The sequence below is a fragment of the Protobothrops mucrosquamatus genome, unplaced genomic scaffold, assembly GCF_001527695.2.
Source record: "Protobothrops mucrosquamatus isolate PMUCROS unplaced genomic scaffold, P.Mucros_1.0 scaffold1080, whole genome shotgun sequence".
In the NCBI taxonomy this organism is placed as follows: domain Eukaryota; kingdom Metazoa; phylum Chordata; class Lepidosauria; order Squamata; family Viperidae; genus Protobothrops; species Protobothrops mucrosquamatus.
In genome coordinates, this window is record NW_015387308.1 from 317,879 (window position 1) to 344,291 (window position 26,413).

At 39.4% G+C, this 26,413-nt stretch overlaps 1 protein-coding gene across 1 annotated transcript in view; it reads left to right on the forward strand.

The window, feature by feature from the left end:
* Positions 1-1,044: 1,044 nt before the first annotated feature.
* The window catches only part of PARP1 (poly(ADP-ribose) polymerase 1), a 36,473-nt gene continuing 11,104 nt past the window's right edge, over positions 1,045-26,413 (forward strand). Inside the window, exons 1-13 of the mRNA XM_015820180.1 lie at positions 1,045-1,392; positions 7,723-7,885; positions 8,673-8,788; positions 9,152-9,366; positions 9,797-9,893; positions 10,387-10,503; positions 13,349-13,525; positions 15,636-15,777; positions 18,049-18,189; positions 19,649-19,891; positions 22,174-22,242; positions 22,770-22,902; positions 25,079-25,274. Coding sequence (XP_015675666.1) covers positions 1,273-1,392; positions 7,723-7,885; positions 8,673-8,788; positions 9,152-9,366; positions 9,797-9,893; positions 10,387-10,503; positions 13,349-13,525; positions 15,636-15,777; positions 18,049-18,189; positions 19,649-19,891; positions 22,174-22,242; positions 22,770-22,902; positions 25,079-25,274 — 1,929 coding nt within the window. The 5' untranslated portion in view covers positions 1,045-1,272. The remainder of the gene's footprint in view (positions 1,393-7,722; positions 7,886-8,672; positions 8,789-9,151; positions 9,367-9,796; positions 9,894-10,386; positions 10,504-13,348; positions 13,526-15,635; positions 15,778-18,048; positions 18,190-19,648; positions 19,892-22,173; positions 22,243-22,769; positions 22,903-25,078; positions 25,275-26,413) is intronic.

A 26,413-nucleotide genomic window follows, 5' to 3' on the forward strand; every position in this document is an offset into this window, starting at 1 on the left:
TTAACATGTGAAAGAATTGCCCTGCAGAGAAAAAGTGATCCTTTATCTATCCAAAAGATGGAAACTCTTCCCCACAGTTAGTTCCCTGTTCTCTTCCTCATCCTCACAGAAGAACTATTTTCAACCCAGTAATGTTCATTTGGAAAACAAGGCTATCCCATTCTGTCCTTCCTCCAAAAGCCTGTTTTTGTGCTAAGAGCTTTTTTGATGAAGAGCAGGAAGGAATCAAATGCAGAGATTTTAAAACGGCATTTTGCATGTAATTGAAATGTATGTATGTGCCGTATACTGGCTTAACTTGTAATTTGTTTGTGTTTGCCATACTGTGCTGTGCATGTATTTATTCAACAGCAGCCTTGTTTTTACAGGGTTTGGTCCTTATGGGTGTGTGCTTATCATTACAGCCTGAGTCTAATGGGATTTACACTTGACTTATTTTAGAAAAGCTAAGTAGGACTTGCCTAAAATACTAATTAGTATTTAAATTGGAGACACCCCTCCCCCAGAAGATCCTAGAGCCTAGGCCAGGGGTAGGCAACCTCGGCTCTTTTATGACTCATGGACTTCAACTCCCAGAATTCCCGAGTCAGCTATGCTGACTCGGGAATTCTGGGAGTTGAAGTCCATGAGTCATAAAAGAGCCGAGGTTGCCTACCCCTGGCCTAGGCTCTAGGAGAGAATTTAAAAAAAAATCCAAGATTTTAATGGCAAATCATTTCCGGGTTGCTCCCTTCCAGCCCCCCCCCCCAAATCAAACAACGCACATGCCTATGGAGAGGCCAAGAGCTCTGTTCCAGTGTATCCAAACCCAGATGTATCCAAACCTATTCAGACGCTTCTGATTCCCAAGAAATCAGCGCGCCTTCCTAGCACTCGGCCGCGGTGGCCGGGTGGAACTCCAAGGGGCTCTGTAAAGAAATTACAACCAAGTCCCGGAGCAGAGAGGAAAGCCCCCTGAGCACGTGATCCCCGACCGCGTGGTTTTCTCTCAGGCGCCAGGGCTTCCCGCCCCCCCCCCCCTCGCTAGAGTCTTGGCTCTTCAGACTGGGATCCATCGCCCCAGGCAGGCTCCGAAGAGCTCCACAGCGAGGCTCGGCTAATCAATCGCTGAAGCTCAGGCGCTCGGACTGGGCGGGATCACGCACTCTGCGTTCGGCGCGTTCTTGGCGCCGCCACCGTCGTTGCAACCGCAGAGCAGCAATTGCCGCCTCCTTCTCGAGCGAGACTCAGCGGGAAGCTTTCCCCGGGGGCGTCGTGGTCGAAGGGGTGGCTATGGCCGAGCCCGCGGAGAAGCTTTACCGGGCCGAGTACGCCAAGAGCGGGCGGGCTTCCTGCAAGAAATGCAAGGAAAACATCGCCAAGGACTCGCTCCGCCTCGCCATCATGGTGCAGGTACTCGCGAGGACGGACGCTGCCTTCCCTCTTAAGCCTTAAGAGTCTTAAGCCAACCTCTGCAAGGCTTTCACCCCCTAGGCCACCCAAGGCCCGGGAGCGCCACGTTGCCTGCGGGCCATCGTCTTTGTGGTCGCCCCTCGGTGCATCTGTTACCCTCTCGCCCGCTGCCTTTGCGTCTGATCCACGGAATCGCTTCGATTCCGCTTTGCTGTGTGCCCGCCGATGGGTCAAGGCAGCTGAAAGATGCGGAGCGCAGCGCAGGAGGAACCGCCCTTTTCATGCATAGCTTCGTTTCTTGTAAGGATCTGCCCGAGATGCCAGTTCGAAATAATTGTCTGGCAGACCTACCATCTGCCCGACTTTAAGCTGCACGCCTCTTGATCTTTTCACTTAGGAGGAAGTTCTTGGGGTTTTGCGTCCGTGAGGGCAAATTTGAGATGACAGTAGTTCGGTCCGTTCCCACGTTGCCCATTAGGGCCATTAGGTTTAGCTGCTCGTCCTGCAGTGGGCGGTGGATATCACCCTTTTTCCGTTGATGGCTGTTCTTCATGTGAAAAATCACAACCAAGTCCAATACCCTGTTGGTTTAGCCAAGCAGTACTGCATCCTTCCATCTCTTGATCGTTTACTGGTTTAGCAATAAACCTATGGATTTTATTCCATTCGACATAATAAAATAATGTAATTGGTAATCCTGACAATTTGTAACTGGCTAAAGACAGCTTGATTGCAATAGGCTGAAATCAAATGAGATAATAATGATAGTATATGGTGTAATGTCTTAAAATCTATTGTGGAATGTATATTGTATTCCATTCTCTGAGGAGCATGCAAAAGCATTTTGTTAATAACTTCTTACCTAGAAAAGTAGGTCAGGCAGAGAGCAAGCAGCTTTAGATGTACTACCGGTAGCAGGGGAACAGGAAGATGATTAAGTTTCTTATTCTTGGCATGTAGATAAACTTTGCTACAGAAAACTACTGCTGGATATAGTTGTACATGCTGAGTTGTTCTGTAGGCCCTAACCTCTCTTCTTCTTCTTGTGCCATATCTGTTATCGGACGTTGGCAATCATGTTGGCAATCCTGTTTTTATCAGTAGCCGCACGAAAAAGTGCTGCTGAGTTTTGTTCAAACCAGTCCCTTAAATTTTGAAGCCATGATGTTCTTCTGCCTGGACCTCGTTTGCCTTCAATTTTTCCCTGCCATATTTTTCTGGATCCCGTATCACATGTCCAAAATATTCTAACTTTCGTTTTTTAATTGTTTTGATGATTTCCCTTGGCTTTCCCAGGCGACTTATCACCTCCTCATTTCTGATCTTGTCAGCCCAGCTTATACGTAACAGCCGCCTGTAAATCCACATTTCAAATTCTTCTAGTCCCTTCAGGTGGCCTTCTGTCAGAGACGAACTCTCTACTCCATAAAGCAGGATAGAAAAAAATATAACATCTGACAAGCCTGATTTTCAATCTTCGGCTTATGTTGTGACTGCAGAAGATCTTTTTCGTTTTGAAGAATGCTGTTCGAGCTTTCTCTATCCTTGTCTTTATTTCAGTGGTCATGCCCCAGCTTTCATGTAGATTAGAACCGAGGTGCGTGATTCTTTCAACTTTTTCTAATGGTATTCCTTCCGAATTTATTGGTGGTAAATTAACGGGTTGTTTGCTGACGACCATGATCTTGGTTTTTGAGGTGTTAAGCTTCAAGCCGTATTTTTCAGATATTTCTGTGACTCTGTTGATGAGGAGCTGAAGGTCTTCATGCTTACTGGCAAGCAGAACTGTACCATCAGCATATCTTAAAATTGTTAATCCAAACATTGTTTACTTTGATGCCAGCATCGATGTTCTCCAGTACCTTGTTGAAGATTGACTCAGAGTAGATATTGAACAGTGGAGACAGAATACATCCCTGTCTGACCCCTCTTCGTATTTCTGCATCAGCTGAGTATTTTTGGCCTAGTCTCACATTTGCTACCTGATGCTAATATAGATTCTTTATGATTTGGATGTCTTTGTTATCTAGTCCCCCTTGTTTCAGGATTTCTAATAGTTTGCAGTGTCTTATTTTATCAAATGCTTTCGCGGAAAGAGACCGACCCTCAGGCGCGGCAACTGCGACGCCTACCCTCTCAAGTACAACCAAAAAACTCTGTCCCAAAATGGAATATCCATTCATTATTTAATGACATATTGAAGACTGCATTATGAAACTTGGTAGCAATGGAAGTTGTTTAAAATGGGGAAAATTGGTGATCATGGAACCATTTTGCTGGATTACTTGTATACTTGCCTACTAACTTGTATTATTTATTACAGTACTATTTAATAGATTTTTGTTGAGTGAAGTCTTCAGTAATGTAAATCTGTTAGCAACAACTGTAAGACAAATACTATTTTTAGCTGCCATTCTGCCTTTCATTGACTCATTGTTATGAAATGTCTTCACAACTTGCTTTATCCATTTTTGTTTTTAATAAAATGCTTTTGAAAGAGAAAACTGCCAAATTAGATTAGACTTTGATATACTGATATTTATGATTCAGAGGCTTCTTCCCCTAAATGCCTTGTACTCTTAATCTGGAAGTTCAGCCTCAAACATCTTTATTGCAATCAATGATCCATACACAATAAGATGTAAAAGTATATAAAAACAAATATATCAGGGATACACTATTTGATGGTGTGTCCTAATTGCTACCACAGAAAATTTAGACACAGTATTGGGAATTGGAATCAGAAAGTAAAAGATTTATATACCAAAGATCTGTCTGGGACTGAGGTAGGCAACCTTGGCTCTTTTATGACTCATGGATTTCAACTCCCAGAATTCCTGAGCCAGCTGCCAGTCCACGAGTCATAAAAGAGCCAAGGTTGCCTAGCCCTGGTCTGAGATGTTGCAAGATAAATGAATAGCATGAGTTCCTTAGATCCCTATAAAAGTACAGCAGTATGTGAATTATGGTTTTGATTGCTTTTGAACTGCATGAGCCAAGTTTTTTTGAGTACGTATCCAGCAAGAAAGCGGATGGCAAGATATTACACTGTGTGCCTTTCTTCAACCTAGGGAAAGTGAGAGATGTCATATATTTATTTGGCTCTGGGAACTTTGGGGTCCACGTTCTATTGTTATTAAGGTTCCTATTGACCTCCAATTGATACTGCATTCATCCTCTGAAGGAATATATGACTGGTCTAACTAATCCAAAGCCAGGAGATATTCCATTGAAAGGCCATAATCTAGTTTGGATTCTGTAAGATCACTCCAACTTAAATATTGTTGTTGTTAATAATAATAATAATAATAATGTTGGAAGGTCATGCAATGGTTGGGAAGAGATTGGTTAGGAAAAATGAGATTTTTAATCAGTGGCTAATTGTAGCCCAAAATTTTAAACAAGCACTTTAGTTCTGTATAGGCAATGTTGCATCTCCAAATTCTTATTAAAGCTGGGGCAGAAGGAATAGAGGAATTGCAGTTACTTCTGGACGTTGTGGAAATCTGAAAAGCAAACCTATTGATAATAACTGCATATGAGAAGTTATAGAAAAGGAAACAGTACTCATAGATGGGCATAAGTTGTTTATTTATAAAATGTATTATCCACCCATCTTGCCACGCAGTAACTCTGGGTGGCTTACAATATTAAAAAATAAAACTGTAAAATTTATAATAATATAGATGCAATACTATAAAATCATGAGGGGTCCTTGATGCTCTCTGGGCTTGCTTGTTTTCTTGCAGATGTTTCATTACGCAAACTAGGTAACATCATCAATGCTAGTAAGGGGTGCTGTTTATATTCTAGTCTCTTACCTATCAGTGTTGGTGGGGGTGGTCTTAGAGATTCTTTGATTGGGCTGTTTGTGGTTGGCTTCTTTGGCAGTTTCTTGATTGAGGTATTGTTCACTTGATTGTTGGTCTGTTAACCTTGGAGTTAATCTATGCTGATCTGGGTGCTGATTGCTGGTGGAGAGGTGCTTGGATCTTTTTGTTCCTTTTTGGGCTGGGTGATAGTCTCTTTTGCATAGTGTATAGATGTTGTTAATGTCTTTGTGTCTATTGATGGCTGATTTGTCAGAGTGCCAGGCTTCTAGAAGTTCCCTAACATTTTGGGACATGGCTAGGATGGTCACATTTTCCCAGTTGAAACTAGGGTTAAATCTGTCTATATGTTGTGAAATTAAAGAATTTTCATCATGTCTTTGACTGCTAGTTGGTTGTTGATGCATTCTGCCAGGCTTCTGCCTGTTTGTCCTACATAGTGGTAGTTGTAGTCTTTACATTGTATGTTGTAGATGACTCCTGTTTTTTCTTCTGGGGTTGTTGGGTCTTTTGGTCTGCTTAGTATGTTTTGAAGGGCTTTAGTTGGCTTGTGTGCTATGTTGATTCCATGTGATTGTAGTAGTCTGTTGGTAGTTTCTGGAATATTCTTGATGTGTGGCACTGTAATTCTTTTTAGGGTTTGTGTTGGTTGTGCTGTATTGTGTTGAGTGGTCAGGGACTTTTTGATAAAGTTGTGTGGATATCCATTTTATTGGAATACGTTGTATAGATGCTCTATTTCTTTTTTCTGCTCTTCCAAGTTGCTGCAGTGCGTTTGGGCTTGTCTAAATAAAGTCCTTACTCAGCTTCTCTTGTGGGAGGTTGGGTTGTTACTTTGGTAGTGGAGCACCTGGTTAGTATGTGTGCTTTTTCTGTAGACTTGCATTTTTAGTTTGCCATTGTGGTCTCTGCTGATCAGGATGTCCAGGAAGGTTAGCAAGTTGCTGTTTTCTTCTTCTCTAGTAAACTGGATTCCTTTAAAAATGTTATTGATGGTTCTCTGGGTATTCTCTAATTGGTCTTTTTTATTATGCTAAAGGTGTCATTTACATATCTGATCCATATTTTCGGTTGTTTTTTTGGAAGTGCTATGGCCTCTAGATCAGGGCTTTTCAACCTTTTCACAGATTGTACCACTTTTAGGACATGACAATATTTGAGTACCACCAATGCTTAGCAAGGTGTCAAAAACTTGATGACTAAAAAGGGGGGGGTTGGGGGTTTTACTGATTAGATTCATTTGTTGTTATAGAAATGGCTAGTTTATAATATTATGGAAAAGTAAAAAGTTGAGATTCAACGTTAATGTTTCCTTCTACTGCAACAGAGGAAGTATGTTCTTTTTCCCTTCTCCCCCTCACTTTTTCCCCCTTTTTCCTACCCACTGTGTCCTACTATTTGTTTTTGTATTTTTGCATTTTATTCTATAATCTAATAAAATATTACAAACTGTAGAAAAAAAGCAAAAAAGTACCAGTTTTAATTTCTTCGGTGGCTGTTCTTTTGCTGAATCCCTTTCCCTTTGCATGGACAAATGTGTGATGAATTTATCCATGTTTATTAATATGCACCACTACCAGCTAGTTCAGGGGTCTTCAAACCTGGCACCTTTAAGACTTGTGGACTTCAACTCCCAGAATTCCTCAGCCCTCATGGCTGGTTGAGGAATTCTGGGAGTTGAAGTCCACAGGTCTTAAAGTTGCTAAGTTTGTAGACTCCTGAGCTAGCTGGTTGGCCCTTCTGAGCAATTCCACAGTGTAGTAAGAATGCACACATACACCAATCCCTTCCCTGTACCCTTAAAGGTACAGGAATCAAGTGCAAAGCAAGAAAATAAAGCTTTAAGCTCCTCAGGTGTGCCACATGTCACAATGTTGCAATTCTAGACTGAAAGGCTCCGCAATTGTGAAAAGCTTTAGCTTAGTTTAAATTAGGCCAGTTTACTTTCAAAGAAAACTTTCTAAAAGCTATAGACAGACTCAATTAAAGGGGATAAAACTAATTGCATTTGTTTAAAGGGATTAAACCTTTCCTGTTTTCTTTTTTTCCCTTCCCCCACCCAAATCACGTTCTTTTATAACCTCCCTCCCCCCCCCTTTTCTTCAGTTCACCTCCACATCCGAGCTGCTTCTGGAAGTGCCAATCAGCTGGAACCCTGCCAACTCCTGGGGCTTCTGCGGAGCCCAGTCAGTGCTGCAGCTGCAGCTGCCTCTCCCTCAGGCTTGGCTCGCTTTGGCTCATTCCCCTCCCCTGCTACACTTGGCTAGCAATCACGTACCACCTGCCACGTGGCAAAGTACCACAGGTGGTACACGTACCACGGGTTGAAAAGCCGAGCTCTAGATGTTGCATGAAGACCTCCGCTATAAGTCCTGAAAGGGGTAATCCCATAGGTGTCCCTTTAATTTGTTGGTAAATATATTCATCAAATTGGAAGTATGTAGTTAAGCAGAGGTTTATGAGATCCATAATCCTGGCTGTTTTGATTCTTTCTTTTCAGTCCCCTATGTTTGATGGCAAAGTACCTCACTGGCACCACTATTCTTGTTTCTGGAAACGAACTCAGCTGCTGTCCCATGCTGATCTGGATGGCTTCTCAGAACTGCGTTGGGAAGACCAGGAAAAAATTAAAAAACACATAGAAAGTGGAGGAGCTGCAGCAGGTAAGCTGCTCACTGGTGATAAAAAGAGAAACAGTTGTTAGGTGAACCACTAACTTGAGCGGGTTTAGAAGTCTGTCATTTCTATGTTGAGAGCAGACTTTATTAATGGAGAAATGTTAGAACAGTGGTTCTCAACCTTTTTAATGCCGCGACCCCAACCGGTTGTAAGTCAAGGACTAAACCGGTCGTAAGTCGAGGACTAAACCGGTCGTAAGTCGAGGGCTAAAACGGTCGTAAGTCGAGGACTACCCAACCGGTCGTAAGTCGAAGACTTTCCCTGCCCGGAAGCGCCGCACATGCGTGGTTCCGCCCCCTGCGCTGGCTGAGGCATAGCTGGCAAGCGGCAGAGACGGAGCAGGCCGACCACCAGCTGGCCCAGCCCAAGGGAGGTAAGGCACCCGCCGGAAAAGGGGGAAAAAATGGCGGACAAAAAAAACGGCGGACAGCCTTGCTTGGCAACCCCCATGAAATGGTCGATCGACCCCAAATGGGGTCCCGACCCACAGGTTGAGAACCACTGTGTTAGAAGGTCTTCAAAATGTAATTGCTTAAGAAATTATTTGGAAGTAATTCATTGAATTACTATTGTTGTCGCCCTCTGGGATCATTCTTGCATGTTCTAGAAAACATTCATTGCAACCAAGCATTTCTCTTTCATAGACTGGTCTCAGAAAGTCTTAATATTTATTACTGAGCAAAACTAACTGATTTATGTATCTTATTTCTGTTGTCCCAGGGGATTCATTAAAGCAGAACCTAAAAATTATTCCTTTTTTCTTTTTTTTAGGCAAAGGTGGCCAAGAGGGAGGTGGCAAACGTGAAAAAAGTTTAAATGATTTTGCAGCAGAATATGCAAAGTCCAATAGAAGTACTTGCAAAGATTGTGAACGAAAGATAGAAAAGGTAAACATATGTACAGCTCTCTGTGTGTAAAGATGTAGACATTCACACAAAGATACACAAACACTGTTTTTAATGGCAGAAATGTTTTCTACAGCAGGGGTCCCATCCCCAGACCATGGCCCACTACAGTGCTGTGAGCTGTTCAAAATCAGGGCAGTCAATGGGGAGTCATTCCACTTTTATTTCAGAAACAAAGTTCTTATTAATGTGTCTTTTGGAAACACTAACTTTCAGAAACAGCGAAGAAAACCCAAAATGCATTATTCTGAATTGAAATATTAAAGTCCTGGCTTAAAACCTTAGCAGGCAATTGCCTAGTTTTGTTTGTGAGTTTGTTTCTAATTTTTCTTTCTCTCTACCCAGGGTCAGATCAGAATCTCAAAGAAAATGGTGCTCGCTGAAAAGCCACAGCTGGGGATGATAGACAATTGGTACCATCTTGACTGTTTCAGTAGCCGCAGAACAAATCTGGGTTTTCTTCCTACTTTTAATGCCTCTCAGATCCAGGGCTTTGAGCTCCTAAAGGCAGAAGACAAAGAAATTCTAAAGAAGCAGCTACCATCTGTCAAGAATGAAGGGTATGTAGAAGATGCCAAAAAAGGTGCATGCCATGCTGTTGAGCCCTGATTTTGATCATTTTATGACAGATTCTTCTAAAACACCAGTTTGCTGCAGTGCATTGGTACCAGTCAACCTTTCTATGTGATCTCTATTATTTAATAAAATGCTAATACTTATATTGAACATAAGCTGAGAGCCAATGTAGTGTAGGTTCTGGTTCAGAATTGGGAAAAGCAAGAAGCGAGAAGAAGGGATACATCATCCTAAGCTTCTAAAAGAAAGGTAGGTGTCTCTGTGTGTATGCATATTTGTGTGTGTGTGTACACACACTATATAAACTCACTGTATACTGTACACTGAATTAATCTTATATATGTTAAAAGAAATTGGATAAATAACTTTAAATAATTCTCCTTAGCACACTGTATGTATTATTATTTTTTTCAGAAAGAGAAAGGGAGATGAGGTGGATGCAAATGTGATCTCAAAAAAGAGACCCAAGAAAGAGAAAGAAAAATTATTGAAACAAGAAAAGCTGTTAAAGGTTTGTTTTGCAATGACTAATTAGTTTCATTTAAAGTATCTTTTGATGAGGAGGTAGAATACCCTAAGAGTAATTTGGCTTCTTGATGGAGACTGCTATCTTTTGCATTGTCACTGATCTGAATATGGTTTAACCCTGAAGGATGCTTGAAGTAAGTGGAATGTGATACTGAAGGAGCTGACAGTGTTGCCAACTTTTATTTAGAACTAGTCTCATATTTTGGTAGCTTGGCTTAACTGCAAGTCAAGTCTGAGAAGATGCTAGCCTGAAATATCCTTCTGGTTATTCTAAGTATCTAGGAGTAATCTCTTACATCTTGTTTCTTGAACCATCATCCAAATAATATTTCCTGTAGAAATACAAACAATGGCACTGAATTATATAAACTTAGTCTGCTCTATAAACCTGTTACTCATGCCTCTTACTATTCTTAGTAGAAAGGTGTTGGAAAGAAAGCTTAAATGTGATAGTTTGCACATTTTTTTACTTACAGGATCAGACAGAACTGATTTGGAATATCAAAGATGAGTTGAAGAGATCCTGTTCTACCAATGACTTAAAGGAGCTCCTGATAGCCAACAAGCAAGAAGTTCCTTCTGGGGAAACTGCTGTGAGTTGACCTCCATTTTATTTGACATTTTGTGGGGAAGTGAGGAAAGCGAAAGAAGAAGAAGTTTTTGATGTATTTATCTATTTGAGCACACATATACAAAGCCACTGAGCTTTTTCTAAACATTAATGCTCATGCAAATTTAATTGAAGTGAGATGAACGTCCGCAGCACCCAAATATCTACATGGGTCTAAACTTGTCTCCTTTGAAAAATGCTTAAAAACTTTTTTGCCTAGACTTTGGCCTAGGGTGGGTAGCAAACCTCTCATAGGACTATGTTATATCCCCTTAGCTTGTTACTCTCTTCTGTTGATTTGGATATTTCATTCTATTTTGAATATGCATCATTCATCTTCCTTTGTTTTAGTGTTGCACGCTGCCCATCTTTATTATGGAGTGGGATGGTGGCCTTATGTACATTTCATTAATAAGATAAAAGCACTCAAATAGACATGGCTTTGGCCTATTAACACAAGTGGTGTTTAACATTCACTCATTCAGCGATTATCCAAAGTTATAGCAGCACTGAATGAGAATGACTGATAATGGGGCCTCGTAGTTGCAGCTGTCGCAGCATCCTCATGGTTACCTGACTGCCTTTTGGGACCTTCACTGCCAGCTTCTGACAAGCAAAGTCAGTAGGAAAGCTGGCAGGAATTGCAAATGGCAATCATGTGATTGTGGGATGTTGTGACTTCACAGGATTCACATAATAATGCTGTCCCAAGTCAGCATGATCACATGATATTGTACCTAAGCATCACTTAGCAATTGAGTTCCTAGCCCCAGATACCATTGGTAAGTAAGGACTACTTCTAATGAAATTTAACTTTTTAGGGTGGCTTTAATGGTTTTGATAAAAGGGTATGGAATTAGGAAGAAAGGGTGCCATCTAAAGGCAGTCTGTTGCCAATATACTGTAGGTAGTTCTTATCCTACGGTCGTTTAATGACTGCTCAAAGTTATGACTTGACACTCTAAAGAATTTTTAATTATCGTAAAATGTTATGTTCCACCACCCTTGGCAGCCTGTTTGCACATGGGAACAGTTGCCAAGATCATGATTTGCAATCTTCTCTGCCAGTTTCCCCAGAAAGTCAAAGAGGAAGCTAGCTGGAAAAATTTCAAACTGCTACTGCCTGCCAAAAGATTTCCCCTCCCCTCCATTCACCAGGGGTTGAGAGCAGAAACTGTCCATCAGGCTGCAGGATTGTGGATCTTCAGGATTCCTGCTTCATCTCTCCAGCCCAGTTCACAAGTTTCCTTATGCACACAGAGGGAAGAGGAACTCGTGCTGGGTTGGAGAGATGAAGTGGGAATTTTTGTGATCCCTGCCTTGTTTCTGCAGCCTAGCGCATGATTTCCATTCTCCAGTGGAGAGGAGCTGCCAGTCTCCTTTGGCAGACAACTCTTTTGCTGTCCGCTTAATGACCCACTGGGTTGCTTAACCACAGTTGGGGGTGCCAGGATTACAGTAGCCGAGTGAAGCAGTCACAGCGTCTAGCTCAAGAACTGAGACAACTGGTCCCAGTTGTGGTTGAAAGTCAAGGGCTACCTGTAAGTGTATCTTAAATAATTGTGGGAAAGACCTGGTATCAGACATAGAGTAGAATTAAAGAGTCAGAAAGGGTTATTAAACAATCAGTTCAATGCTTCTACTAAGTTCTTAGAATATGAAGGTCCTGATGCAATTGAGAATAATGTTGCATTTTGTCATATAGTTTTGATGATAAGCAGATTAGGGGTAGTGTTAGCATGTGACTATAGACTGCTGTAACCTGAAGCACAGGTTTCTGTTCTTCATGAGCAATGACTGTCACAATTATAAGAAACACACAAGCAAACCATTGTGTAGTATCCTCGCCCTTATATTTTCCAACAAACAATATTGAGATGCATAGAGCCTTCTGTATTGGGAAGAATACCTGGCCATCCAACTGTATAAGCTATTTATGCCATTCCCCCATTAATAAATGTAATTCCTTCATAAAGTTGTTGAAGTGAGTGGCACTCTGTAGTTCAGGATTTTGTTGTTACTGATGTATAAAAGAAAAAAATATATATTTTTTCTTTGCCATAAATATCTCACCATTTAGTTTAATTTGAGTGACTTGGGATCTAGAATTATGAAAAGAGGAAAAAAAAAGTTGTAACCTTTCCTTATAAGGCAATTATTTCAGCAGCCCCCAAAATTTTAATTTTTGTTACTTTTCCTGCACTTTAAAACAACCGCAGCAATTTTCCAAAAACTTTTTTCCCCCATAGGGTAGCCAGAATTGAACAATGTATCTCAAGTGTGCATCTTCATAGATGTGCTGACAGTTTTATATTTGGTTCTTTTCTTAATGTGTGCATCTTTCATAGGGATTGTGTGCATGAAATGTGTGCATTTTTCATAGGGATTCTTTTATGCCTATGTTGATAGAGGTTATAGTGCTATACTTTGTAATACAACACTTGCAGAAGCCACCAAAGTGAGTCAGATGCTTTACTTCTATATATTTTAACTCTAAAAGATAGTTTTGTATATCATCTTGCTAAAGCAAGCTGGGAGAAACTTCAGTTTGACATCTAAACGAGCCTCTCGGGTTTCTTCACCCAGTTCCAAGGCTGTCCTTCCTAGTCAGAAGAGAACCTAAGACTCAACAAGGTAAGGGACTCCTGGGAACTGTTCTTTAGTTTATTGCTTGCTTCTTGGCCGCTGCAACTTTTCAGTGAGTAGAGGTTGGACAAAGAGGAGAGAGCTCTGGTTGAAATTTGTTTGACATCCTATACTCCAAATAAGGCTTTTGTGGCACTGGGCGTTACTCGTTTACTGTACTTTTATTTTTTTCATTGCTTCAGATCTTGGACCGTGTTGCAGATGGGATGGCTTTTGGAGCTCTGCTTCCCTGTGAAGAGTGCAAAGGGCAATTTGTGTTCAAGAGCAATACGTATTACTGCACAGGGGATATCACAGCTTGGACCAAATGTGTTTCCAAGACACAAACACCCAGCAGGAAAGAATGGACAATCCCAAAGGTAGGCTGTGTGGGGCCTGCTAACCCCCTTCCTGTTATCACATTGTATAAGGGAGAAAGCACATTCTGAGGAACAGCACTCTTCTGCCCTGTTTTTTTCTTCCGTTTCTCGCTCTGAAGTCCTTCTGCCAAAACTCTGGGACACTTACCCCCTCTCAGCCCTTTCTCCTTTTCTAAAGAAAAGGTGGATATGGACCTGGAAAGATTAGGCCACCTCTTCTCACTTTCTCTCTCTCACGCTCCTACCCCCAGTTACAGCAAGAAAGTCGAGGGAGTGAAGGCAGCTTTTGCACATCTATCACCCAAGGTTGCCTTCCATTGTTAACAAAGAACATGGCTTGCTAAGTCTGAGCCTGATGTGATGAGCCTAACCTTGCTCAAATTTAATGAACAAATAAAATGATTTTGCCTCTGAACTCTAGCCAAGAAGCTGTTGGTTAAAGAGGATTGGTGGGGGATAAAGTCATACCATGAGATTGCTGGAGAACTGTCAGTGTATCACTGTAATAGATGTAATATTTAAAACGAAAGATTTGAGATGCATATTATTAATACCTATGGAAGCAGCAACTTTGCCAAAATCAATGACCTTCCAGATTTATTGGACCACAACTTTCATCATTCCCAGCAACCATTTTTGCAGCACTCATAACATCCCCAGATTGCTTCATGATTTGGGGCATGTTTTTTTTCACTTGCCCCTCCTTCCCTAAAATAAAAGGCAAAACAACAACAATAGTTGGAAGGGACCTTGGAGGTCATCTAGTCCAACCCTCTGCTCAGGCAGGAAACCGTATACCAGTGATGGCGATCCTTTGAGAGACCGAGTGCCCAAACTGCAACCCAAAACCCACTTATGTATCGTCGGGTGCCGGGCGGATGTGCGTGGCCCATTGGGTGGGTGTGGCTGCGGTGGTAACGGTAGACTGGGTGGGACTAAAAAGTTTAATCAATCAATTCCAACTTTGCGAGATCTTTTTTTTCCCCACGAGAAGTTGAAATTGATTGATTGAACTTTTTTTTTTTTGCACATGGCGGCGGAGGCCTAAAGCGAAAAGATTTTATAAAACCCAGCTGAAGGCCTAGGACTGGGGCGACGGTGCGCATGCCCACAGAGAGGGCTCGGCACGCGTCCCATAGGTTCGCCACCATGGCCCTATACCATTTCAGACATGCCTCATGCCGTTAAAGTAAAGCATTGTTTTAACATTGCTGCCCTTGAAGTTTGTTCTGTCATCTTTTAAAGTACAGTCTGTAACTGGTTGAAAGCTGCCTACTCTCAATGTAGAGATCCTCCAACTAGGGATATATGCAAAATAGTGAAATGGAGAAGCAGAATCATAGTTTCAGATAGGAAGAGTAGTTATGTGTGCCCTCTTTACACTGATATAAAATAAAGGCAGCTGCTGCTACTGGGTGTTTTAGTTCAGAATGGCTGGAACCCAAGTATTTTCCATCCCTAATATAAAAGAATAAAACTACAACTTACTAGAGACAATCATTTGATAAAACAATAAAGCTTCAGGATATTGAAACCAAAGGGCCATCTTGGCAATGGATAGAGTTTGGATCATCTCACTCCACTTTAATTTTTATTGTTTTAATTGCACAAAACTGGGAGTTGGGGCAGGCAATTAGTTATCCCCAGCTGCTTTTTTTTTTAAACCCTTACACTTTCGAGTCTACAGGATCATTTTTGATTCAGTACCACCCTCCATTGCTATAAACATAAGGGCGATATTTTCTAGAAAAGAGGATGAAGAGAGAAGAAGGGGGCTCCTTCTCTCTAATCGTTGTGATTTGCAGTTATCTCAATCTAGTTTGTTCCTGTGGGAGATGTTTAATATAAGGTGAGCCATTGCAAGGTTATTATTGCTTCTTTTTTAGAATTTTATTTGAAATATTAAATTATGAGGAATCTAGAGATGCAACTGAAATTATTCAGAGATTTGTAAATTGCAGTTTATGGTTTGCCCACTCTGATGCGAATAGAGGTTGTGAACAATAAACCTTACCTGAGTTTACCTGCCTATTTTTTCCCCTCGTTGCATTAGCTTAAGAGAGTTCTTTCTTTATTACTGTCTTTAAATTTTTATCCTTCTGCACAACAGGAATTCCGGGAGATCCCTTACCTAAAGAAATTCAAATTTAAAAAGCAAAACAGAGCATTCTTGCCAGAGGCTGCTTCTACAAATTCTGTACCTCCTTCAGCAGTTTCTGATCCTATTACAGAGAATTCGGCTGCACCGGCAGGTATATTATCTGGAGGCCATTGTGAGAAACTGTTTTGATTAAAAAACATGACATGTTAGTTTTCATTAAAAGGTTGTTATTCCCACAGGGGAGAAAAAGTTTACCTACTGAAAAATGCTATTTACCATTAAAATGAATAAATTATAATTTAATTTTCTTTATCCTTTCGCTATGTTATACTATGCATACTTTTGTATAGTATGCTAAATATGCTTCTCTTTATTTTATTTTAGATTTGCCTATCTCACTAACAAGTGACTCTGGGCAGCTTACAACAAAGCTAAAAGAAATAATACTTAAAGCCGTTATCATTAAAAACTGTTTTCAAAAATTAAAAAACTATAAGAACACTCTGCGTATCATAATTATATCCTGGAGATCACATATTCATTTCCAAACACATTCTCCAAAACCTTTTAAACACAAAGAAGTTTACTTCTAAAGGTGCTTTTTCACGAGGCAACTGGACTTTCTTGTTTTGTTTTGTTTTAAGACATTTCGCTTCTCATCCAAGAAGCGAAACGTCTTCAAAGAAAAACAAGAAAGGCCAGTTGCCTCATGAAAAAGCACCTTTGGGATAACTATGACCTGGATGACTAAGAATCTCCATAGACCAGGGGTGTCAAACTGCCGGCCCACGGGCGGCTCTGATACATCACGCGACGTCACATGACGTCGCGAGTTTGACATGCCTGACATAGACAAAGATGTTTACTGGCTTTTCTACAACAGCCATGTTTTTGATCCAAAATATATTTTTAATAGAATGGTACTTTCAGACAAACACTTCATGCATGAAATTGTTCCTTAGTGTTCTCCACAGATGGCAAGTCACAGGTACGATAAGCTATAAAGTCTTGAGACTTTTAGTAAGATGCGGATGGTGGGATTTGTAATTTAAAAGTTTGTTGAAGGTAACCGTTTGTGAAAAGCAATTTGAAGTAAAAAGAACAACTTGCATTATCTGATGTTTGCTTTTCCCCACTTTTGTAGTTTTAACCCTTCGTAATACTGAATGAGCTGCTTATTTGGTTTAGTTATAAGCATTTTCATTATTGTATACTTTTCTGTAACTGATACGAAGGACTTTGAAGGACGAACCAATCCATTTTATATGCTTTAACTAACTCTCAGTAGAAACCTATCTCTTCCTCCCACCCTGTTCCACAAAAAGCATTTGATGTGTTCAAACATCAGGGTAGCTGAGGCACGTAGGAATGCTAGAGCTAAGATAACATTCTCAGGAAAGGAAAGATGCAGGCATAGAGTCAGTCCACCCTTGTGAAAAAAAGCAAGCTGTAATGAGTCAAAAAGATCCTGAGCAAGGTGGACAGAAATAAAAGAAGAAAGTCAGAAAGTGATTCAATAGCATTCTTGTCCTGGATAAGAAAAATTGGGAAACTGCAATGAGAGGTTGTCTGTCTTGAAGAGAGACATGAGAGTCATCCTAAATAAAGTTGATGTTTGGCAATTGCATGAATAGCGGATTCTGTTGGAAGAAAATGGAAGGCTTTTTCTGACAATGTCCAGTGTGGTTTCTTATGGTATAACAACTGAGTTACTCATTTTCTCTTGAAGGAAGGCATTGAACATCTTTTCTCACCCCTAGCTTCCCATCAAACACTAAGAATGAAGTCCCATCTATTATGCATAAAAATGTATTGTATTTAAATTGCATTGTCATATTCATGGAATAAAAAAAAATCTCTGAGCATCACTGTATTCTGCAATGGAAAAAATGACACTGGCTCAAGAATTTAAAGTGACACATTAAAAAGTCAGCATAGTGCAGTGATGGCGAACCTTTTAGAGACCGAGTGCCCAAACTGCAACCCAAAACCCACTTATGCATTGTCGGGTGCCGGGTGGGTATGGCCCATTGGGTGCGTGTGGCCCATTGGGTGGGCGTGGCTATGATGGTAACAGCAGACTGGGTGGGACTAAAAAGTTCAATCAATCAATTCCAACTTTGCAAGATCTTTTTTTTCCCCGCGAGAAGTTGAAATTGACTGATTGATTGAACTTTATTTTGGTACACGGCGGCGGAGGCCTAAAGCGAAAAGGTTTTATAAAACCCAGCTGAAGGCCTAGGACTGGGACGACGGAGCGTGTGCCCACAGAGAGGGCTCTGAGTGCCGCCTCTGGCACCCGTGCCATAGGTTCACCACCACTGGCATAGTGTGTACAGTAAAAGTGGAAAGTTTTATATCTTCACATTTCCTTCTTTCTTTGAATAATATATCCATATGCTTTGTGGTTCCACTTGACCAGATAAACCATTAAACAACATGACGGTATTAGTCGTTGGAAAATTGTCAAAGACCAAGGATGAAATTAAATCTGTTGTTGAAGAACTCGGGGGAAAGGTGACAGCGACTGTGAATAAAGCTGACTTGTGCATCAGCTCTCAAAGTGAGTAGATGGTGGTATCGTAAGAAAACGGGGGCATTCTCAAGAGCAAGAGTGTTACATTAAACAGAGGCCTAAAAGAGAGAAGTATATTTGTATTCAATTTAGCAGCTAATGCAAGGAACTCAGAGCACTGAAGCCATTCATCAGTGTCTTAAATATAATCTGGTTATGACTGCTTTAATTTGATACAATTACAGTATACCTTAGTTTGCTTCTATGTCTGTTGTTTAATCAAAATATTTCTGCCCCTATAAATATTCTTACTAATAATCTTTTTAACTATCTTGGTTTAGTCTTTTGTTTTTACTTCATTTTTGTTAGCTTACTGCTTCTTTACTTCATTTTCCTTTTTCAGTTGTAAAGTCGTGTAGTGGTTCAAGGCTGGGCTTGTAGGGTAAAAGATTGGAGGTCTCCTCTGAAAATGCCTCCCTTCAGCCCACCTTCTTCCTGTAGTGTAGCAAGCTGTAGTCCTTTTGGTATTAATATCAATATAATTTGATATTAATAAGAACAAAGGAAATACAGAAATCCTTTTTGTAACATTGAGGAGTCAATAGAAAAAATTAAAGCGTAAAACCTGGAATTGTGAAACTACAAAACTTAAGTTTCTAGAAAGAGGAGGGATTAAGGAAATCTCTGTGGTTTTAAGTATTGGTAAGTATTAACTCTCCTGCCTGACAGAAAGGATGTTGATTTCATGCATGAGCAATAGCTGTTCTGTGAATGCCAGCTTGTATCACAGCAAACATTTACGTTTCCTTTTTAAAAATTGAGTTTGGGACTAAAACATGAAACAAAGTACTTTTTTTAGACACTTTGTGGGTGCCCACTAAGTGCTACCAACCAATTATATCATCTTCCAGGAAATCTAATCTACTCTTTTACCTAGTTTTAAATTTACCCTTTAAACTCACAATATATGACAGTTTCAGTTTAGTAGAACTTTTTTTCCTTGTGCATCTGTTCCCATAAGTCTAAACACTTGATATATTGATGTTATTCTTATGGCTACATACCTAATAAATTTGCTACCAGAACATAGGATTTAATAAAATTCTGAAGATATTATAGCATATGAGTTCATACTTAATACAGTGTTTGATCATGGTAATTGACCTCAGTGTCAGGTATCTTGTGTGAGGGGAAAGGGCTGTATTAGAAAAATAAAAAGTAGGGCTGCTAACACCTGAGCAGATGAAGCTCTGTCCTTTGGGAACACAATATTAGATTAACAAAAGGGGAGTGTGGTCCAGCAGAGCCCCTGAATTCTTCCCACTAAGCACCCTTTGGGTAGCTTTGTAGGTGCTTCTCACATGAAAACAGACCTCTACAAGTTTCTGTACCTTGCAAGTCAATGTGTTTTGCTGCTCCAGCTAAAGAAGGATAACATACTATACCTTGACTTTTCTATTTCTTCTCTCTCTCTCTCTCCCCCATCTCTCAAATGCAAATCTTACAGAGGAAGTTGACAAAATGAACAAAAAAATGGAAGAAGTAAAGAAAGCCCACTTGTGTGTGGTGTCGGAGAACTTCCTCCAGGATATAAAAAGCTCCAGCAAGGGTTTTCAGGAGCTTCAGTCACTTCATGCGGTGTCTCCCTGGGGTGCAGAAGTAAAGCAGGAACACAAAAAAGTGTCTGTGAGTGGAAAATCCAGCGGACACCCAAACGTGAAAAATTCTGGGAAGAACAAGGAAGAGCAAGGTAAAAACCTAAATAGTAGATGTTATTTTCACCTCAGGCTGCCATTTTCTTACTAAGAACACTTATAACATTTAGAATAGGATCCTTAATGGCCATTTCAGGATTTGTCCTAAATAGAGACCATTCAAGAGTGAAAGGTACATATATGTAAAAAACAAAAAAACAAAATTAGAACACCTGCCACTTGTGATGGCCACAGGAATGGCCTTTCCATCCTCTACTTCATATTGTAGTTAAAGATACAGGTTTTTTCCTTTTGCACTTGCTGTTTGACTTCTGAAGAAGAAATAAGTGAAGCCACTTTTAATAAGGGAAGGAACCATCCATTGTTTAGATCAGGGATAGGCAACCTTGGCTCTTTTATGACTCGTGGACTTCAACTCCTAGAATTCCTGAGCCAGCATGGCTCAGCATGGAAACCTCTCCCTTTCCCCTTAGCATGGCTGGCTCAGGAATTCTGGGAGTTGAAGTCCACGAGTCATAAAAGAGCCAAGGTTGCCTACTCCTGGTTTAGATAATGACCCCCCCCCCCAAATAGTGTGCCCTTCTACTCCTTCAAAGAACAGGAGAAATGAATGCTTTCAACTTGCCAGCTGGAACATTGGAAGCTCAATAGAGGAGGCTTACTTTAGTTCAAAGCTAGCTAGATAAGAAGATCTTGATATGCACGAGTAGCCTCAATTAACTGAGTATCTGCATAGTAGATTCTGTTTCTTGCATTTGGCACAAATGCGTAAGCTGAAAGATCTGTTCTAGAAATACTTGGTTATTCTTTACTTCAGACTCCTTAGAACTTGCTTGGAGCTAAGTTGTTGTTAAAGCCATTTATTTGCAGTTACTTTATTGCTAAGGTAGCATTCTCTATCTTGACACCCTCTTGCTGTATTAAGACTATGTCATATGCAACTTTTAGCAAGAAGAGAGCTATAGTTCAAGGGAAATCTCTCCTGGATAGAGTAGGCTGACCTAAGCCTTAAACTGGAAGATTGCGTATTGCCAGGAACTGTTATGCCATGGTAGTGTGATATGAATGCTAAAAAATGAGATCCATTTTCCAAATTCCAAGGAAATGTCTGAACCCTTTTTTTTGTTTTCTTCCTTTCCAAAAAAGGTGATCCTTGATTAATGACTCCTTGTTCAGAGATGGTTTAAACTTATGACAGCATTGAACAATCAGTTCTCAGAGTTCTATCCATCTCTTGCAGTCACATGATCATGTTTAGCTACCTTCCCTGCCTGCTTCCCACAAACAAAATCAATGGGGAAGTTGGCAGGAAGCCAGAAGTCACAACCATGTGAGATCCTCACTTAACAACATCAGTTGGGACTGCCAGAATTGCCATTGCTAAGTGAAATGGTCACATAACTTTGCATATTGTTTAGTGATAGGAATTGTAATCCCAATTGCTGTCATTAAACAAGGACTACCTGTAAACAATTGCTGCATCCTTGTTTTGTTACAAACAGAAACCCACAATTCTATTTATAGTATTTGGTTGAGAGACCTAAATTTTTTAGAATTCTTCCTTTATAATCTCAGGAAAACATAAAGACACTTTTGACAAAATCACAAATATCCCAAAAAAGGAATTGTATGCCTTCTCTGTCTCAAATAAAATTTTTAGGTAACCTATTTATTTGGATTTTAAAGGTTAGGTTCTAAAAATTTCTGTAAAAGAATATCGGACGGTAAGGTAGGTGATTGGATTTAGCAGGGATTAAACAAAATACAAATGGTTCTTTTGATTTATAAACCTTATAATCTGTGTTGTGTTCAGTTCTATTTTTCTAAATTGTAGGCTGAACTGCAAGGGATTACAACTAACTTTACACATTTTATTGAGCATCATTATTGTTCTTGTTACTGTTGTTATTCCTACATATTGTCCTGCTTTTTCATTGGTTAAAATACTCCCAAAGGCAAATAAAATTATTTAAAAATTAAACCAATGTTAAAATAACTTAAACAAAACAAAATGTTCAGTAAAAAAACAAAAAAATATTAAAACCCTACAAAGCTTAAAAATAATCCCAGAGACAATTAAAAATATTATTCAAATACTAATTAACATTATTTATCAAGTTATTAGAAATATAGAGACTGCCATAAAGTTAGCAGAATAACTCAACAAATGATCCGTTTGCATTGTAGGTTGAGTTTGTTCCTGCAAGGCATAAGGAGCATTTTATAATCACCTAATTATACTTTTTAAATTGTTGAATGAATTCTATCTACAGAGAGAAAAATAATTACTGTTCTGTTTCCCATCATCATTTTCTAGGAACAAGTAAATCTGAGAAGAAAATGAAGTTAACAGTTAAAGGAGGGGCTGCTGTCGACCCTGATTCAGGTATTTTCATAAGTAATAATTCTAAAATAATTCTAAAACTTCTAAAAATAAAAAACATATTTTGAGCAGCCAGGGAATATTCTTATACCCTTGCTTCCATTTACTGGTCTGCTTTTGTAAAGTATTTCTAATGTATGAATGGTATGCATGTCTCTATCCTATTGATACCAGAATTTATCCTATGTACATGTGGCTATACTTTATGGTGAGTTAAACAATAATAGTAAGACTTCTGATTTTTTTACCTAGCATCTTTTGTGTGATGTTTCCTGCTGGAAAGCAAGGAAGTTGGCACTCTGGGAGCTGAAACAAGGCTTTTGTGTTAGTTATTCAGGATAGGACTCTCTGAGTATGGATGCTTGGAAAAATAAGCCTATAAATCATTTACAATTGTCCTTTGAATCATCTTTGTGCCAGAAAAAATCAAAACTCCACCTTTTTCAATCTTATGCTCAATTTAATAATCTGAATAGAACAAAATGTGTTTCAGAATAGGCAGAATTAACATTTATTATATGTGTAAATAGGTCTGGAAGATTCTGCGCATGTTTTTGAAAAAAGTGGTAAAATCTTCAGTGCCACTTTAGGTCTAGTTGATATTGTCCAAGGAACAAATTCTTATTACAAACTTCAGCTGCTGGAGGATGACCGAGAGACCAGGTGAGAGTTCTCGTTTTCTAAGCAGGTGCCACATTGCAAATTTCTCCTTAGTTTGGTTCAGGTAATAATAACTGGTGCTGCTTTATTTGTTTCTCATAAGAATTGTTTGATTCAGATAATCAGCTCTTGCTCCTAAACAGGCTATAAGAATCCAATACTAAAACAATTTGTAAATAAATTTGTAACATAAAACCAATCTTCAGGCTGCAGCTCTCTGGAATGACTTCAGTTGAACTTTGTTCTGTTTGGTTTTTTTAAATTTTGTCTTAGTTAAAACTCCAACTATATAGTAACCTACAATGCAAATATATAAGGCAATTTTATCCATAACATGTTTACACAACTACAGATGAGAAACAAGCAGAGGGAAGCTAAACAAAGCATTGCTTTATGTATTGATTTTGCCTTCCTTTCCTCCCCCATATGGAATTCCAAAGTTAGTTCTCTCCACAAGTTAAAAAGCATACCCACTTAAATGGAATAAAATTCAGAAAATCACAGCCAACTTAAACATATCTTAATAGAAGCAGAAAATAGCTAATTTATATTAGCTTTGAGATATATCACAGGAAAAAACCTCTAGTGTTCTTTCTACACAGCAGTTTAGTTTATTTCCCTTTTATTCAAGACCACATTTTTTATACATGTTCAAAAGTTCAGAATTTATATTTCAAGGAAACACTTTTACTTCAGAAATTTTCCCAAGTTTATCTAATTTGGGGGGTGGGTGGATAAATATTATGGATTTATAGTTAAAAGCAAAGATGGTTAAACTAGTCAAAGGTTTCTCACGACATAATCAGCCATCCCAGAGGAGCTTCTTAATTATTACAGTGGATTAGTTTAGTCAGCTGAGGATTTTTAAATAAGTCATCAGTCTTGTAGGTGATTCAAATAATGGCTTAATCTTTTGCAAGCACACACACATGGGACTAAGTCTCACTTTGAATTAGCAGATGGAGTTCTAAGTAAGCAGATGAGGTATTTTCTGCTCTCTTGGGGACTCTCAGTGGGGTTGGATGTCATTAACTGGGGTAATACTAATTGTTGCTGCCAATTCTAGATGACAGGTATCTTATTAGTAAACAGCCTGATCTTAAGGAATTTGGGGGGCTTGAGGGATCCACCTTTCTGTAATCATGACATCCTTAGTCAGACTGCAGCCTGAAGGTTGTGTCAAGGATAATAATAGAATAGAATAATAATAACTTTTATTGTCACTTTGAATGTACACTAATCGGCATACGTTAAAATGAAATTGTGTTGCATTCAGCTCTCAAAGGATCATATGCTTTCCACTTCATCCTGGCCATTACAAGAAAAGGATGTTAAGTTTTCTATTTTTTATTATAGTCTGGTAAAAAAAAGTTACAGACAATTAGGCAACTCTATCTGGTTTAATGCCAGCCTAGTTGGGGTTAAGACACCTGTTATTCAGAACTAGTATCAACAGTTATTGTAGTTGATGGCATAAAAGACCTTTGAGAGATCCAATACATCAAAACTTCATGTCTGTTTATGCCTTCTATATTTACTCTTCTCAATAATCACAACCATGGTCCCTCCCAAGCTCAGAGAAGCTTCTCAGCAACATGAGAAGGAATAAAGCAGCCGTACACATTTTCACCTAGTACATGCTATTCCCCTTTCAGCACAATTGCATATTGATTTCCAGCTAGGTTCACTATTAACACTTATGCTCCTGCAAACATTTGTTTGTTGTAAAAAAGATAATGTTTTATTTTATATTTGATATTTTAAAACTCAGATTTGCTTATTATGCTCAACCTACTGAATATGTGTAAACTCAAGTTAATGTTTAAATGATGCCAAATTAGTTAAATGTCCCTGGGGAGGGAGAGGGCTATTCCCCGTATATATAAAATGTCTTTTTTGTAGATTGAATTAACATTTAGGCAAAGCTTTCCCACCAGTTGTCCTTGTTTCCTAAGCAAGTCTACTGTTACCAAATGCAGCACAGGAGGCTGTTCTATGCTAATATTGAACTGATGTCACCCTTCTTTCTGTTTTGCATTTTTATTATCAAATTATGTAATAAGGAATACCGTTAAGTGTACTGGCATGTGTGCTGCAAAGAGCTAGGTTTTATATCTTTCCTCTTAGAACGGCTTGCTAGATTATTTCATATTTTTCTTTAATTTATTTTTGTGTTTAGGTACTGGGTTTTTCGCTCATGGGGTCGTGTTGGAACATCAATTGGAAGTAACAAACTAGAGAAGATGCCTTCTAAAGAAGAAGCCATTGAACATTTCCTAGATCTATATGAAGAGAAAACAGGCAATTCCTGGCATTCCAAAAATTTCACCAAATATCCCAAAAAATTTTACCCTTTGGAGATAGACTATGGGCAGGTAACTTGATCCTTTTCAAAAAGATACACTCTCCTTTGTCAAGATTACACATAACAGAACATGCTTTAGAGTAATCAGGAAAAACTTCAGTGTCAGGCAAAGACTTCACCATAGTAAACGCTTGCTAGCACCATTCATTCATTCATTCATTCATTCATTCATTCATATAGAGTTATATTTAGGATTAGTGTGAAATCAAAATGTGGTTTAACTGGGACACACCTAACATTATTTACTGCAACATTGTGTAGCCAACTAGACTCAATATCTGAAAGCAGACACCTGCTGCTTATTCAAACCTTGCTTAAGTAAATTAAGTTTTGACTGTGAGAACAATCAGTGGAACAGCTTACCTCTAGAAATTATGGGTGTTCCATCATGGGGGGGGGGGGTTTCAAGAAGAGACTGGGTAGCTATTGTATTTGTCTGGAGTAGCTAGCATGAGGTGTCTTGCTTGAGCTGGGGGTGGATTAGTCACTAGAAGACCTCCAAGGCCCCTTCCAATCCTATTATTCTATGTTCTAAACTGGTGTTTTGCATCATCTCCTGCCTTTTATTATTTTCACAAATAATTCAAGGCAGCAAACAATATCTAACACATTTTCCTCTTCCTATTTTCCCCACAACAACAGCCTATGAGGCGAGAGGCTGAAAGAGAGTGATTGGCACAAGGCCACCCAGCTGACTTTCATGGCTAAGGCAGGATTTAAACGCACTGTCTCTTGCTTATTAGCCTCAATCCTTGCATATGAAAGAGTTTAGCTTTAAAGAGATGCCATCTTTTCCCCCAAAAAAAGTGATTTTGTTGATTCTGTAACATTTGATAGTGTTTAATCTTGCTTCCCATAGTCTTGCAATATGGATCTGCTGAAGACCAGTAATACATTAAAAGATTGGCCTACAGTTTTTTAACCCTTACCCCTTTTTAAAAAGCAAAACTATTCTGTCACCTAGGTCCTTCAGATATTTTTAGTTAGGATTCCTTCAATCCTCTTGGCCATGCTGGCTGGCATTGCTTAGAATCATCCAAAACTGACAGCATGACAGGTTGCTTAACTTTGAACTAGATCCTCTTAAAGTGCAGTAAAGGACTAGATAATGGACAACGCCAAGAAATCCCATGAGTGATTTAGACTATT